Source organism: Sus scrofa, chromosome 13, assembly GCF_000003025.6.
Source record: "Sus scrofa isolate TJ Tabasco breed Duroc chromosome 13, Sscrofa11.1, whole genome shotgun sequence".
Classification (NCBI taxonomy): domain Eukaryota; kingdom Metazoa; phylum Chordata; class Mammalia; order Artiodactyla; family Suidae; genus Sus; species Sus scrofa.
Genome location: NC_010455.5, coordinates 199,646,514 through 199,661,538, shown reverse-complemented (window position 1 = coordinate 199,661,538; position 15,025 = coordinate 199,646,514). Strand labels below are relative to the sequence as shown.

General features: G+C 46.1%; 1 protein-coding gene across 1 annotated transcript; it reads right to left on the bottom strand.

The window, feature by feature from the left end:
- LOC110256480 (carbonyl reductase [NADPH] 1-like) lies at positions 2,340 to 7,779 on the bottom strand. The gene is made up of 3 exons (XM_021070959.1): positions 7,123 to 7,779; positions 6,195 to 6,311; positions 2,340 to 3,046 (listed from the first exon to the last, which is right to left on the bottom strand). The coding sequence occupies exons 1-3, from the start codon at positions 7,463 to 7,465 to the stop codon at positions 2,574 to 2,576; spliced, it is 933 nt and encodes a 310-aa protein (XP_020926618.1). The 5' UTR covers positions 7,466 to 7,779; the 3' UTR covers positions 2,340 to 2,573.

Here is a 15,025-nt window from a genome sequence, read left to right as displayed (position 1 = left end):
TAAATGCTGGAGAGGGTGTGGAGAAAAGGGTACCCCCTACACTGTTGGTGAGAATGTAAATTTGTACACCTATATGGAAAACAGTATGGGGGTACCTCAGAAAACTAAATGGAGAAGTACCATATGACCCAGCAATCCTACTCTTGGGCATACATCTGGAGAAAACTTTCCTTGAAAAATACACCGGCACCCGTGTGTTCACTGGAGCACTACTCACAATAGCCCCGACGTGGAGACAACCTAAATGTCCATCGACAGATGAATGGATTAAGAAGATGTGATCGATCTGTGTGTGTGTGTGTGTGTGTGTGTGTGTATGCCATGGAATACTCACCCGTGAAAAAGAACAGAAGAATGCCATTTGCAGTCACATGGATGGAACTAGAGACTCTCATACTAAGTGAGGTAAATCAGAGAGAGAAAGACAAATACCATACAGTATCACTTATATGTGGATCTAATATAACGCACAAGTGAAACTTTCCATAGGAAAGAAACTCATGGACTTGGAGAACACACTGTGCTTGCCAACGATGACGGGGAGGGGGAGGTGGAGGGAGTGGGATGGACTGGGAATCTATAGTTAATAGGTGCAAACGTATTGCGTTGGTAATGGATAAGCAATGAGATCCTGCTTCATAGCACTGAGAACTGTAGCTAGTCACTAATGATGGAGCATGATGGAGGATAATGTGAGAAAAAGAATGAATACATATGTGTGTGTGTGTGTGTGACTGGGTCGGTTTGCTGTAGTGCAGAAAATTGGCAGAACCCTGAAACCCAGCTATAATGGAAAAAGTAAAAATAATTAAACTAAAAGATGTTGTACCGACACACAAAGGAATACCACTTAGCCAGAAAATGAACAAAAGAAGGCCATTTGCAACATTGAAGGAACAAGAGATGCTCATACCAAGTGAAGTAAGTCGGAAAGAGAAAGACAAATACATTGTGATATCACTTATACGTGGGATCTGAAATATGGTGTGAATGAACGTATCTGTAGAAACTAAACAAACTGATGGACATGGAGAACACAGATGTGGTTGCCAAGGTGGAGGGTGAAGGCGTGGGATGGATTGGGAGTTTGGGGTTTCTAGGTGCAATCCATAATGTCTGGAGTGGATTGGGAATGAGATCATGCTGCATAGCACAGGGAACTAGATCCAGTCATAATGGATGATGACGGAAGGTAATAGGAGAATAGTATGAACATGCGTATAACTGAGTCACGTTGCTGTAGAGTAGAAATTGACAGAAAGTTCTAAGTCAACTATACAACAATCGCCCAGCGGCTCCAAAGTTCAGTCAGAGCGATGCTGTGAAAATCTGGACTTAACAGCTGGATGACAGGTATTGCAGAGTCCTTATGGCTGGAAGGGCTTGTCTGTCTGGAAGGATTCTGCTCCTTGTGGACATCTGCCTGTCTGTCCATCCATCTCTCCACCTCCCGAGGGGACAGTTTCTAAATCCCATATAGCAGAGGTTCAGGCAGTAGCCGTGACCCACCCATGCTGGCCACCCTCCCAGCCTATATCCTTTGAGGTCCCATCCACATACACTGGAAGGTGATGGCCCCATCATTGACCAGAGGGTGCAGCTCCTGGGTACTCCATGCATAGGAAGTCGCACAGGGCAGAGATGCTCTGCAGGTCACCGATGTCCAGCTGGGGGAATTGTAGGCTCAGGGCCTCTGCCTGCAGTTGCTTCACTGCTGCCTGTCCTCTGGGAATGTCCCTTGCTGGCACAGCTCCCACACCATGGGCAATCCTTGTTTGCGTCAGGCACCATTACCACGTGGGTGTTGGACTCATTACTGACGTTGCAGGCCTCCTGCCCCTCCAGGCTCACATAAACAACACACCCTCCCTGCATAGACTGGACCACAATCTCTCCTATCCACCAACACACCTGCACACTCCCTCTTCCCTGCCGGCTCTGATTCTCTTAGGTCCGCATCTTTCATAAAAGTGCCCCCTCACACTTCAACTACACAGTTGCTCTTGTCCCATTGAATTTGGGGTTTAAAGACACCAGAGCAAATATCCTCCCTCTGTGATGCTGCCCGTGTTACACTGCTGGCTGCTGAGCTAAAGCCCACGGTCTCAATGTCACCATGCTCCTCGGTTTATGAACCCTCTCTGGCGACTTTCCTGCTGCAAAGGCAGATCTGAGTAGCTGCAGCAGAGACCACTTGGACCCGCAAAGCTCAGTGGATTTCCTGTCTGACCGGATGCATAACGGGGGTTGTCCCAAGTTATGCTCGCGCTTCTCTTGACCTGCCTTTGGGTCTCTTCCATGTCTGAGCCTTTTTAGCATAGGAACAGTCGGCACACGTGGACCTTTATGAAGAGCCATTTATTCATCTCTTGATTGGTTTACATTATTTGTCATCTACTCCATGTTTCCCTTCCTTGGGGTCAGAGAAGTAATCACATAAGCCTTCACAGAATGAGCAGCCCTCTGTGAGTGGGGACTTAATAGAGACAATTTGGTTCTCTGTTTTCTTTTTCATTTTTGCATCAGGATACATTGACAGTGTAAGTACCCTTTTGGGGAAATCAGGACACAAATTATGCATTGACCCAGGGGAAGCTCTCAGGGAGAACACCCCACTCTACAACTTTTTTGTCAGAAACAAACTGACCGTGAGGCCCCTCTGCATCTGAGGGCAAAAGGGCCAGGTACACGGGGGTCTCTGCTCCTTCCTCTGGGCTCTTGGGGGCTTTGGGTCCCCCCATGTCAGTTCTCACCCACCCTGGGCAGCAGGCATTCAGGAGGATCTTGTCCCCTGCTCTCTGCTCACTCAGTTTCCTGGCGTAGATCCTGGACAACACAGAGACCCCAATTTTTGTCACTCCGTAGGTCGAATCACTCCATCCCTCCTTCCTGTGCACCCCGTTCTTTGTGTCTTCCACAAACTTGTTCATGAGCCCCACCAGCTCCTCCTCTGTGATGGTCTCACTCTTGAACTTCTGCTGCAATTCAGGGCTGCACTCGTTAAGGGCTCTGACACCCTCAGTGCTAGACACATTCACCACTCTGCCTGTAATACAACACAGATCCTTATATAGAGACATGAGCACCAGAAGGATATAGACCCAATTCCCCAGGAGTGAGCAGTTTGCTAGGTGAAGACGTAAGAGTGCCTCTGTGAGAGAGGGACATGAACTGGCCTTGGATCATCTGCTGAGCATCGTGTATGGATGATGTCAGGGAATGAAATGCTCTAGTGGGGAGGGCAGTGCCCAGATTCCCATAAGAAAAGGCAACTGGTGTATGGAGGAAAATGCTCAGAAAATAAGAGGAGTCCTCGCTGCACTCAGGAGAGTGGCCTCCTTTGGGGCCACCTGAGGGTCTATGGTCACTTGGCCAGTGCTCTAGGACAGGTGTGTCTTGACCTGCCAAGGGCCTGTGGGTTTATGAATGGCAGTTCCTAGGGGATCAGACAGCATTCATCTTGGGAGGCTCAGTCAGAATAAGCTAAAAGCATTCATTTCAGGGTCTGAATTTCATGCATTTTTTTCTGGGTTTGGGTTTTTCTCACTCACGAGTAATGCCTCCAGTCCTGGCTATTGGAGGACAGAGAGGGGCAGTGGAATCTGATTATTTCGGAGATGCCCAGTGAGCATGCCACTGAGAGATTCAAAGGGACCTTAAGAGGGAATGAGAGTAGGACATGATAGGGGCCGTCAGAAGCAGGTCTTCCTGGGTGAGGAGGTGCAGATACTATGGAGGGACTGTCCTCAGGTGTGGTTCCTTGCAGTGTCTTTTTGGGTGCAGGAGGGGAGTGGAAATGGGTGCAGCCCCAAGGTAGGAGTTGGCTCATTGTTCCTAAGACTCTAGCATCTTCTGAGACTCCAAGGCCCCTGAATGTTTCCTCTGCCAGCCAGTCAGAAGGAGGGGAGATGTGTAGGAGACAGACTTGTTGAGGCCATGTCTGGACACAGAGCTGGGAATTTGGGCTGGAGGTGGCAGGCCTAGGAAGTTATATTGTGCCCTGCTGAGATGAGATGCTGTTTCTGGACCTGGCTTTTCCACCCTGGTGGGAGAACCCCTGTCTAAGGCGTCAAGGCAGGTACTGATGTTGCGGGTCAAGTGTCCTGGGAGACTGAGTGACAGTCTCCTCTGGTTGTCACACTGATGGAAAATGAGTAGATGACAAAAATCGAGGGGAGCTGAGTAGCAGCTACTTTCCATGTTGTAAATTGGTGAAACAAGGTGGCCATTCGATTGAGTGGCTTTAGTCCCCTGGTGGGTTATGGTAGCAGTCCAGAGTATGAACCTGTAAATGTCTAATTGTGACTCGATTGAAAGCTTAGGAGCACCATTGACAAAGAGCCACCAAGTTTCTGAAGCTGCACACAGTCCATAACCTCCTTACTTTCTTTCAGTCTTCTCTCCATAATCATGTGTCCCTCTCTACCCATGGTAGAAGCATCATCACCACATCTAGTTTTGTGATTTCTGAGGCAAATAGATATATTTTTCTAAGAAAATATCTTTAAAAATTTATATGCCTTGTGGAGTTCCCATCGTGGTGCATTGTTAACGAATCTGACTAGGAACCATGAGGTTGCGGATTCGATCCCTTGCCTTGCTCAGTGGGTTAAGGACCCAGCACTGCTGTGAGCTGTGGTGTGGGTCACAGATGTGGCTCAGATCCCACGGTGCTGTTGCTCTGGTGTAGGCCGGTGGCTACAGCTGTGATTGGACCTGTAGCGTGGGAACTTCCATACGCCGCGGGAGCAGCCCCAGAAAAGGGAAAAAGAAAAAAAAAAAAAAGAAAGAAAGAAAAATTTATATGCCTTGGCTTATTGCTTAATATCTGTCAAATAGTTGAAGAAACAGTTGTATGCTAAAAATGTCCAAATAGCAGTTGACTAAGGGGAGACCACAATTTGCCAAAACACATGAAGTGGAAGTAGGTTTATCTGTTCCTCTCAAAGTATCCCTCCCCCAAGTTGCCTCCTGCAGTTATTAGGCATATATCTCAGACTGTTGCTCTGTTAGATAACTTTTGTACTAGATGTAGTTGCTTGATGTCCTTTGGATGTAAGAGAGCCCTAGGAAAGCCCCCTTGGGTGCTCTCTGTAAGGGAAGGCCTAAGCTTGTGCACAGGATGCTTCAGCCCTTGGCCAGGGGCCTTGGAGGAAATGTTAAACCCTTAGAATGTCCTGCCTGAGAAGCCTGGCCTGGACTTGTTACCTAGGGTCCCGCTCTATAATCTGTGTTAACAGGTGACTATGCTGGGGCCTTGGGGTACTTGGTATGAGGTGGATCTTGGGAGGGGCTGAAGAGTCAGGAGAGCAAAGTGCTCATTGGGCCACACCTAAGTGAGCAACAAGCACCAAGGCCACTGGACACCATGGTCAGTGTGAGCTCCCGGGTGGGCAATGCTCCACAGGTGCTGTCTCCTGTTGTTTCAGGGAGAAACTCGTGCTTCCCCCAGGATCTGCTGGGAGAGGGCATGTGGCAACTCCATCCTGGTCTTTCTTGACCCTGTGCCATGAGACCTTGACCACTGCTGACCTGAGCTAGTCTCTGTTTCCTAGTTTACTCTCATGTGTGTTTAACAGACTTTTGCTGAGTTCTGTGTACTTTTAGTAAATTATTGACCCTGAGGGTGGTATGGGATGTCCTGAATTGGCCAAGACTCCGAAGTGTGCGCTTCGCTTAGCATCTTTAACCAATATATGTATAATATATTCTATCAGGTGGAGTCAAAAGAAAACGTGAAATGAAGAGATGAAGGGAAAGCCTTTGGGGGCATAATGAATTGATGGTAGTCTGGGCTCCCGAAACCCGAATCAGAAAAAGCCAACAAGCAACGACGAAAGGTGAATCAGGTCACTGTGAGCGGGAAGGAGGGGTGAGAAGGTCTGGGTGGAGTCCTAAGGGAAGCCCAGCTGTGACGGGCATGGGGCAAGTTAAAGGGCTCTCAGAGGAGACCTTTGCGTTAAGGTGGGAAGAGAAGAAAGGGCCAGATGTGCAAAGAGCAGCTGGACCGAGGCAAGACTCAGTTGGACTGTGTAGAAGGACCTGTGGCCTCAGGCACCTGGAAAGGTGGGGACACAGCCTTGCTGCCAGTGAAGTGGAAGAGGAGAGGGAGCTGGGACCGCAGAGGAGGCCAGAGGCAGGCGGAGCCCAGATCTTGCCTGAAACCCCTTATCTTGGGCTCCATTCAGACTCACCTTTGGGTCTTATTAGCGGCAGAAGCTCGGTGCACACATCTCGGGTTCCCACGAAGTTGGTTTTCATCATCATTTCTGCCTGAGTATGAAATGGTGTGGGATTGGCAGCTCTTAGAGCTGAAGGAAATGGAGTTAATAAATATTAGCCTTATGTGAAAATTTTGACAATGGTAGCTCTTTGTAATATGTTTTCTTTCTTTTTTTGGGGGGGGGTGGGTGGGCTGCACCCTAGGCATATGGATATGGATTTCCCACGTTAAGGGTCCAGTCGGAGCTGTAACTGCCGTTCTACACCACAGCCAGAGCTAGGCAGGATCCAAGTCGTGTCTGTGGCCTACACCACAGCTCATGGCAAAGCTGGATCCTTCCCCCACTGAGTGAGGCCAGGGATCAAATCTACCTCCTCAGGCATAGTAGTTGGGTTTGTTACCCTTGAGCATGACAGGAACTCCCGTGCTATGTATTCTGATGAATATTAATTAATGTCCGTGTTTCCTTCGCAGCGTTGTGCCAGTGCGCATTTCAGGGCTTGATCGTGCTCTAGAGTTCTGTAAGATGGCACCATCAGGGGAGGCTAAGTGAAGGGAGCAAATATGGGATCTGCGTGTCCCATGCTTTGCCAGATTTTGTTCATGTCAACATAAGTTAAAAATTCACTGAAGGGCTCCCAAATTCCATGAGAGTGATATTGTGAAAATCTGGACTCAGTCCTAAACCGTCTGACCAAAGGTATTTCGGGAGCCCTCTGGCTGGAAGGGACTTGTCAGTCTGGAAGGATTCTGCTCCCTCTGGCCACCAGTATGTCCACTCTCTGGGGAGTGGGCTCTAGACCCCACACCTGAGATTCAGCCAGTGCCCTGTCACAGCCATGTTGGCCACCCTCACAAGGCTGTATCCCATCCAAATATGGGAACTCCCATCCACTTACTTCTGGGGGTGATGGCCGCATTGTTGACCAGCACGTCCAGCCCCCCGTACTCCTTGCACAGGAAGTCACGCAGGACCCGGATGCTCTGCAGGTCATTGATGTCCAGCTGGTGGAAGCGTGGGCTCAGGCCCTCTGCCTCCAGCTGCTTCACTGCCGCCTGTCCCCGAACCACATCCCTGGCTGTGAGTACCACATCCCCCGAGAACTGCCGACACAGCTCCCGTACAATGGCAAGGCCAATACCCTTGTTTGAGCCAGTCACCAGGGCCACACGAGTGTGGGAGGACATGGCCGGTGTAGTGTGTCCGAGCCTCTGGTGTGGAGAGTGGAGGGTAGTGTGCATCTAGGACAGGAGGCGGGGCAATACAAGGGGCTGGACCTGACTACCAAGGAGCTAGTAACACCAGAGCTGGGATCCAGTGTGTCTGGCTGCCAGGAGTGAGACTCCTAGGGCACTAAGCCCTGCCTTCTTGCCTCTGTCCAAGGACTGGCCAAATGGTGCACGATGTTCCCAATGACCAACTCCTGACTCCACTCTGTCCCTGGTGCCACATCCAGAGCCAAACCTGGGCACAGCAGTCTTTTAAATTAACCTGAGATGCCCGGGGTTCTGTTGGGAGGTGATATATAGGTGAAGGGCCCCTGGGGGCAAGGGAGTTCTAGCAGTTGAGCAAAAAGTATTTGGGAGGAGATCTTCCAAAGGAGAAAAAGGAGTGCTGATTCATTCTCTTAGGCTGGGCCCATTACTCCCTACAGAATGGCAATGATTGCTTTTTCTGTAATGAAAAAAAAACTGCTAAGGGAGATGGCTTATGAGGAACAGAGTTCCTGGCAGCTTTCTTAAGAGGCATTCCAGACAGTGAATGAGAGACATGGTCCTATGTTCAACTACCCTTTGGGCCGTGTACCTGGCTCTGTGGGATTCCCAGTGATGCCCCGGGCTTGGGGGGTTTGTGAAGTTCTTTCTGTGCCAAGCCAGTGGTTGGGATATTTATTGCATGCAGGAATAATTCTTTGGGTTCCTGAAAGGGCCACATTTTGGTTTGGTTTATGTTACTATAATAAGTGGAATATTGAAGTGTATGTTATATTTTTGGAAGTTGACTTGCAGTGCTTCTGTTACTGGAGGGAACGTGGAGGACAATCCTCAGGACCCTGGGGAGGCCAGGATTGGTGTTGGGCGGGAAGAAGTTTGTCCTTGCTGCCCTGGCTGCTGTTGGGACCCTCTTACAGGGACTCGTGGCAGCGGATGCTTGGCAATCCCCCTGTGTTTCAGCAACAGCCCCTATATCCTGATACTCCTCTTCCGAGCAGTCCTATGATGTGATCCCCATTTTACAGTTGAAAGGATAAAGTAGATACCCCTTGTGGCTCAAGGTCATACAGGAAGGTGGCTCAGGCAGGATACCTTCTTCCTGATGTTTGTCCGGAAAGCTGTCAAATAGGAAACCTAAAGCAATTCCATACTCCTTGTTCGTCCTCCTAACGAGATCCAACAATTAGGAACAATTGGTTTGGTATTAAGCAGTCTGCACCAATGGACATGTGTCAGGAACTATGTCTTCCTTAATAACCTTTCAGCCCTCCTTTCCCACTTAAATTTCACTTTCTCCCTCCAACAACTGGGCCATCATCTCTCCTAGCCACTAAAACCCCTACTGGCTCCATTTTCCCATCCTCTCTGATTCTCATAAGGGTATATCCTTCATCCAAAGTCCCTCCCAGTTCACAATCACTGCTTCTGGGGGACCCTGATCAGGAATCATTTGCAGCCCCGGCCACCTCAGAGGGCACCACAGAGGAGGACATTGCAGTGGAATACCACCTGTTGCTGTTCTTGCTCCCCTGGGAACACACCCACCCTGCTGTTGCCACTGCCAAATGCTCTGGGCATCCTGTAAATCCGCCTAAGTCTCATCCACACTTCCCAGGGTCCTTCAATAAGGAGAAGGCTGTGCCACCTTCCTGCAGGTCCTTGCTGCTGTTAAGAGCCCAGCAGCCAGGCACTGACTACTACCCCTAAGCATTGCCTCCTGCTCCCTGGGAACACACTCAGCACCTTGGGGATAACAGCCTGCTCATACCAAAGAACAAGACACCTAATATTCAAATTCCCATGACGAAGAAAAATAGCAACCCCCCAAAAATACAAGGGTGTTCCTGATAGAAGTCACCCTCCAAGACTTCAGTTTGGCTTCCCTAAACTCACAGAAAGAGAAAACCATAAGCAAGATGAAGAAGCTCAGGAACCAATTCCAGTTAAAGGAACAGGAGAATTCACATGAAGCAGCAAAAAAATGAAACAGTCCTTGGTAGTCTGATAGACACTGTGTTCAAAAGGGAGGAGGTGAAACTACTGAAGGAATTGAGTCTGAATATCAAGGAATTAAGAGCAGAGGTGAAAAGTAATGCAGATTCCTTTGGAAAGGAACCAGAAATGTGTAAGTAGGAACAGAGAAAAATTAGGAAATTCATGTTCAGAGACACAAACTGAGCTAAAGGAACTGACGAGCAGAATGAATGATGCAGAGGGAGGAATTGGTGACCTGGAAGATGGACTCATGGAAATCACCCAGTCGGGACAGTGGACAGAAAACCAAATGAAAAAACATGAAAGCAGTATAAGAGATCCATGGGGTGATACAAAGAGGGCCAATGTATGCATAATAGGAATTCCAGAAGGAGAAGAAAAAGAAAAGGGGATTGAAAGTATATTCAATGAAATTATGTCTGAAACCTTTCCAACACTAAACAAAGTAATCTGGTATCAAGATACAGGAAGCCCAGAGGGCCCCAAACAAGTTGAACCCAAACTGGCCCACACAAAAACATATTATGATACGAATGGCAAAAGTTTAAGTGAGAGGGAGGATTCTAAAGGCAGTAAGAAGAAAACAAAGGGTTAATTCTAAGGGAACACCCACATGGCAGAAGGCTGATTTCTCCACAGAAACAGTAAAGGCCAGAAGGGAGGGGCAAGATATACTTAAATTCTGAAAGGAAACAATTTGCAGCCTAGAATACTCTATCCAGCAAGAATATCATTTAACATAGAAGGGGGAATAAAGAATTCCTCCAACAAACACAAGCTAAAAGAGTACAGCAAACCTAAACCATTCTTCAAGAAACACCGAAAGGGCATCTCTAAATAAAAGAAGAAGTACGAAGAAATAGGATGGAGAAAACCACAACTGGAAAGCAAACACTTACATAAGCCAGCATACAGATCTAAAAGAGGAAAAAAAAAAAACCCAACAACCTACAGTAAAATCGATGATAAACACAAGGAACAGCAAAGGGACAAACATGAAGATGCTAACAAGGGACTTCAAAATCTTAGAATGTGGGGAATGAAAGGAAGACAGTAGAGACTCTTTTTTTTTTTTTTTTAAACAATAATATGCTTGAGCCTGTATGACTATCAGGCTAAAACAAGCAAATCCAGGAAGGGTTCACATTCACAAAAGCTCAAAAGAAAAGTACTCAAGCACAAAATAAATGGAAATCATCCAACCCCAAAAAAAGGAGGATAGGAGAAACATAGAATCAACTGGAAACCAAGGTTGAAAATGGCCATAAATCCATATGTATCAATAATTACCTTAAAGGTCAATGGACTGAATGCTCTTATCACAAGACACTGAGTGGCAGACTGGATTAAAAAAAAGTAAACACCTACAATCTGCTGTCTACCAGAGACTCACCTTTGGGCAAAGGACTCCTATTGATTGAAAGTGAGGGGATGGGAAAAGATATTTCATGCCAATGGACAAGACCAGAAAGCAGGAGTTGCAATACTCAAATCAGACAAAATAGGCTTTAAGATAAAGGCCATAAAGAAAGACAAAGAAGAAGACTATTTAATGCTTAAAGGACCCACTCAAGAAGAGGATGTTACACTCACCAATACATATATGCCCCTAATGCTGGAACACCCAGGTACCTACAACAAACACCAACAGACATAAAAGGAGAAATAGATGGGAGGACACTAATAGCAGGAGACTTTAACACCCCACTCACATCGATGGACAGATCCTCTAGACAGAAAATCAGGAAGGCAACAGAGATCCTGAATGACGCAATGGAAAAGTGAGACTTAATCGACATTTTCAGGACATTCCATCCAAAAAAATCAGCATACGCATTCTTCTCAAGTGCACCTGGAACACTCTCAGGGATTGATCACATACTGGGGCACAAAGCTAACCTCAACAAATTTAAGAGTATAGAAATTATTTCAAGGATCTCTCTGACCACAATGACATGGAACTAGAAATCAACCAGAGGAAAAGATATGAGAAAAACCCGACCACATGGAGACTACACAACGTGCTCCTAAAGATGCCATGGGTCAATGAGGAAATCAAGCAGGAAATTTAAAAATACCTGGAGACAAAGGATAAGGAAGACGCAACCCCTCCAAATCTATGGGATGCTGCAAAAGCAGTGCTCAGAGGGGAATTCATAGCAAGACAGGCCTTCCTCAAAACGGAAGAAAAAATCTCAAATCAACAACTTAACCCACCACCTGAAGGAACTCGAAAAGGAAGAACAAACAAAACCTAAAGTCAGCAGAAGGAAGGAAATCATGAAGATCCGAGAGGAGATCCATAAAACAGAGAATCAAAAAACAATGGAAAAAATCAACAAAAGCAAGAGCTGGTTCTTTGACCACGTCAACCAAATCAACAAACCTCTGGCCAGTCTCCCCAAGAAGAGGAGAGAAAGAAACCCAAATCAACAAAATAAGAAATGAAAAAGGAGAAATCCTGATGGATCCTGCAGAAATACAAAAAGCCATAAGAGAGTCCCATGAACAGTTGTATGCCAACAAATTCGACAATCTAGAAGAAGCAGACAACTTTCTAGAGACCTAGAGCCCGCCAAAACGGAATCCAGAAGAAATAGATCACCTGAACAGACCTATCACTAGAAATGAAATTGACGATGTCGTAAAAACTCTCCTGACAAGTAAAAGCCCAGGGCCAGATGGCTTCACAGGCGACGTCTTTCAAACATACCAAGAGGAACTTATACGCCTCCTCCTTAAACTCTTGCAAAATGTTGCAGAAGAAGGAACACTCCCAAACACCACCATCACCCTCATACCAAAACCAGACAAAGATACCACCAAAAAAGAAAAGTATAGGCCATATCTTTGATGAATGTAGATGCAAAACTTCTCAGCAAAACTTTAGCCAACTGAATCAACAACATAGAAAAAAGATCATCATACACCACGACCAAGTGGATTCATCCCAGGTGCACAAGGATGGTTTGCCGTATGCAAATCAATCAACGTCACACACCACATGAACAAAGGAAAAGTCAAAAACCACATGATCATCTCAGTAGATGTGGACAGGGCATTTGACAAAGTCAAACATCGATTCATGGTAAAAACTCTTAGCAAAGTGGTTCCAGAGGGAGCATACCTTAACATAAGAAAAGCCATGCACGAGAAACACACCGCTAATATGACACTCAATGGAGAAAAGCTGAAAGCCTTCCCATTCAAATCTGGAACAAGACAAGGATGCCCACTCTCACCACTTTTATTCAACTTAGTATTTCGGAAGCTGGAGACACAGCCATTAGACAAACAGAAGCAATAAAGAGTATGTAAATGGGAAGAGAAGAGGTGAAATTGTCACTGTGTGCAGATGACACGATACTATACAGAGAAAACCCTAAGGGCTTAACCCCAAAACTACTCAAACTGATCAAAAAAAATCAGCAAAGTAATAGGATACAAGATTAACATTCAGAAATCAGTCGCATGTCTGTAGACTCCCAATGAAATTCTAGAAAAGGAATACAAAAATACAATACCTTTTCAAGTTGCACCCCCCAAAATCAAATACCCGGGAATTGACCTGACCAAGGAGGTGAGAGACTTATATGCTGAGAAGTATAAAACATTAATGAGGGAAATTAGAGGATGCAAAGAAAGGGAAAGACTTTCCATGCTCCTGGGTCAGACACATTAACCTTGTAAAAATGGCCATGCTACCCAAAGCAGCCTACAGATTCCATGCAATCCCCATCACGCTCCCCATGACATTTTTCACTGAAGTGGAACAGAGAATCCAAAAATTTATGTGGAACCATGAGAGACCCAGAATTGCCAAAGCAATCCCGAGGAACAAAAACCAAGCAGGAGGCATAACTCCCCCAGACTTCAGGCAGTACCGCAAAGCTACAGTAAGCAAGAGAGTGTGGTCCTGGTTCCAAAGCAGACATACAGACCAATGGAACAGAATAGAGAATCCAGAAATGAGCCCAGACAACTATGGTCAATTCATCGTCAACAAAAGAGACAAGAATATGGACAGGAAAGAGACAGTGGTGCTGGGAAAACTGGACAGTTGCACATAAATCCATGCAACTGGAACACACTCTCACACCATGCACAAAAAATAAATTCAAAATGGGGGCTTAACGACTTAAACGTAAGACAAGACACCATAAAACTCCATGAAGAGAACATAGGCAAGATACTCTCTGCTGTCAACCGTACAAAATTTTCTTAGGTCAGTCTCCCACGGCAACAGAAATAAAGGCAAAAATAAACCAATGGGACTAATCAAACGGACAATCTTTGGCACAGCAGAGGATACCATGAAAAACCCCAAAAGACACCTTGCAGAATGGCAGAAAATAGTTTCCAACGATGCAACTGACAGGGCTTCATCACTAAAAGATACAATCACCTTAAAAAACTCAACAGCAGAAAGCAAACCAACCAACCAACAAACAACCCAACGACCCAAATGAAAATTGGGGAAAAGACCTGAATATACCTTTTTCCAAATAAGACATGAGGATGGCCAAGAAGCACATGAAAAACATGCTCAGCATCTCTAATTATTAGGGAAATGCAAATCAAAACTACTATGAGGTACCACCGTGCGCCTATCAGAATGCCCATCATTATCAAGTCAAGCATTATAAATGCTGGAGAGGGTGTGGAGAAAAGGGTACCCCCTACACTGTTGGTGAGAATGTAAATTTGTACACCTATATGGAAACCAGTATGGGGGTACCTCAGAAAACTAAATGGAGAAGTACCATATGACCCAGCAATCCTACTCTTGGGCATACATCTGGAGAAAACTTTCCTTGAAAAATACACCGGCACCCGTGTGTTCACTGGAGCACTACTCACAATAGCCCCGACGTGGAGACAACCTAAATGTCCATCGACAGATGAATGGATTAAGAAGATGTGATCGATCTGTGTGTGTGTGTGTGTGTATGCCATGGAATACTCACCCGTGAAAAAGAAGAGAAGAATGCCATTTGCAGTCACATGGATGGAACTAGAGACTCTCATACTAAGTGAGGTAAATCAGAGAGAGAAAGACAAATACCATACGGTATCACTTATATGTGGATCTAATATAACGCACAAGTGAAACTTTCCATAGGAAAGAAACTCATGGACTTGGAGAACACACTGTGCTTGCCAACGATGACGGGGAGGGAGAGGTGGAGGGAGTGGGATGGACTGGGAATCTATAGTTAATAGGTGCAAACGTATTGCGTTGGTAATGGATAAGCAATGAGATCCTGCTTCATAGCACTGAGAACTGTAGCTAGTCACTAATGATGGAGCATGATGGAGGATAATGTGAGAAAAAGAATGAATACATATGTGTGTGTGTGTGTGTGTGTGTGTGTGTGTGTGTGTGTGGCTCAGTTTGCTGTACCGCAGAAAATTGGCAGAACCCTGAAACCCAGCTATAATGGAAAAAGTAAAAATAATTAAACTAAAAGATGTTGTACCGACACACAAAGGAATACCACTTAGCCAGAAAATGAACAAAAGAAGGCCATTTGCAACATTGAAGGAACAAGAGATGCTCATACCAAGTGAAGTAAGTCGGAAAGAGAAAGA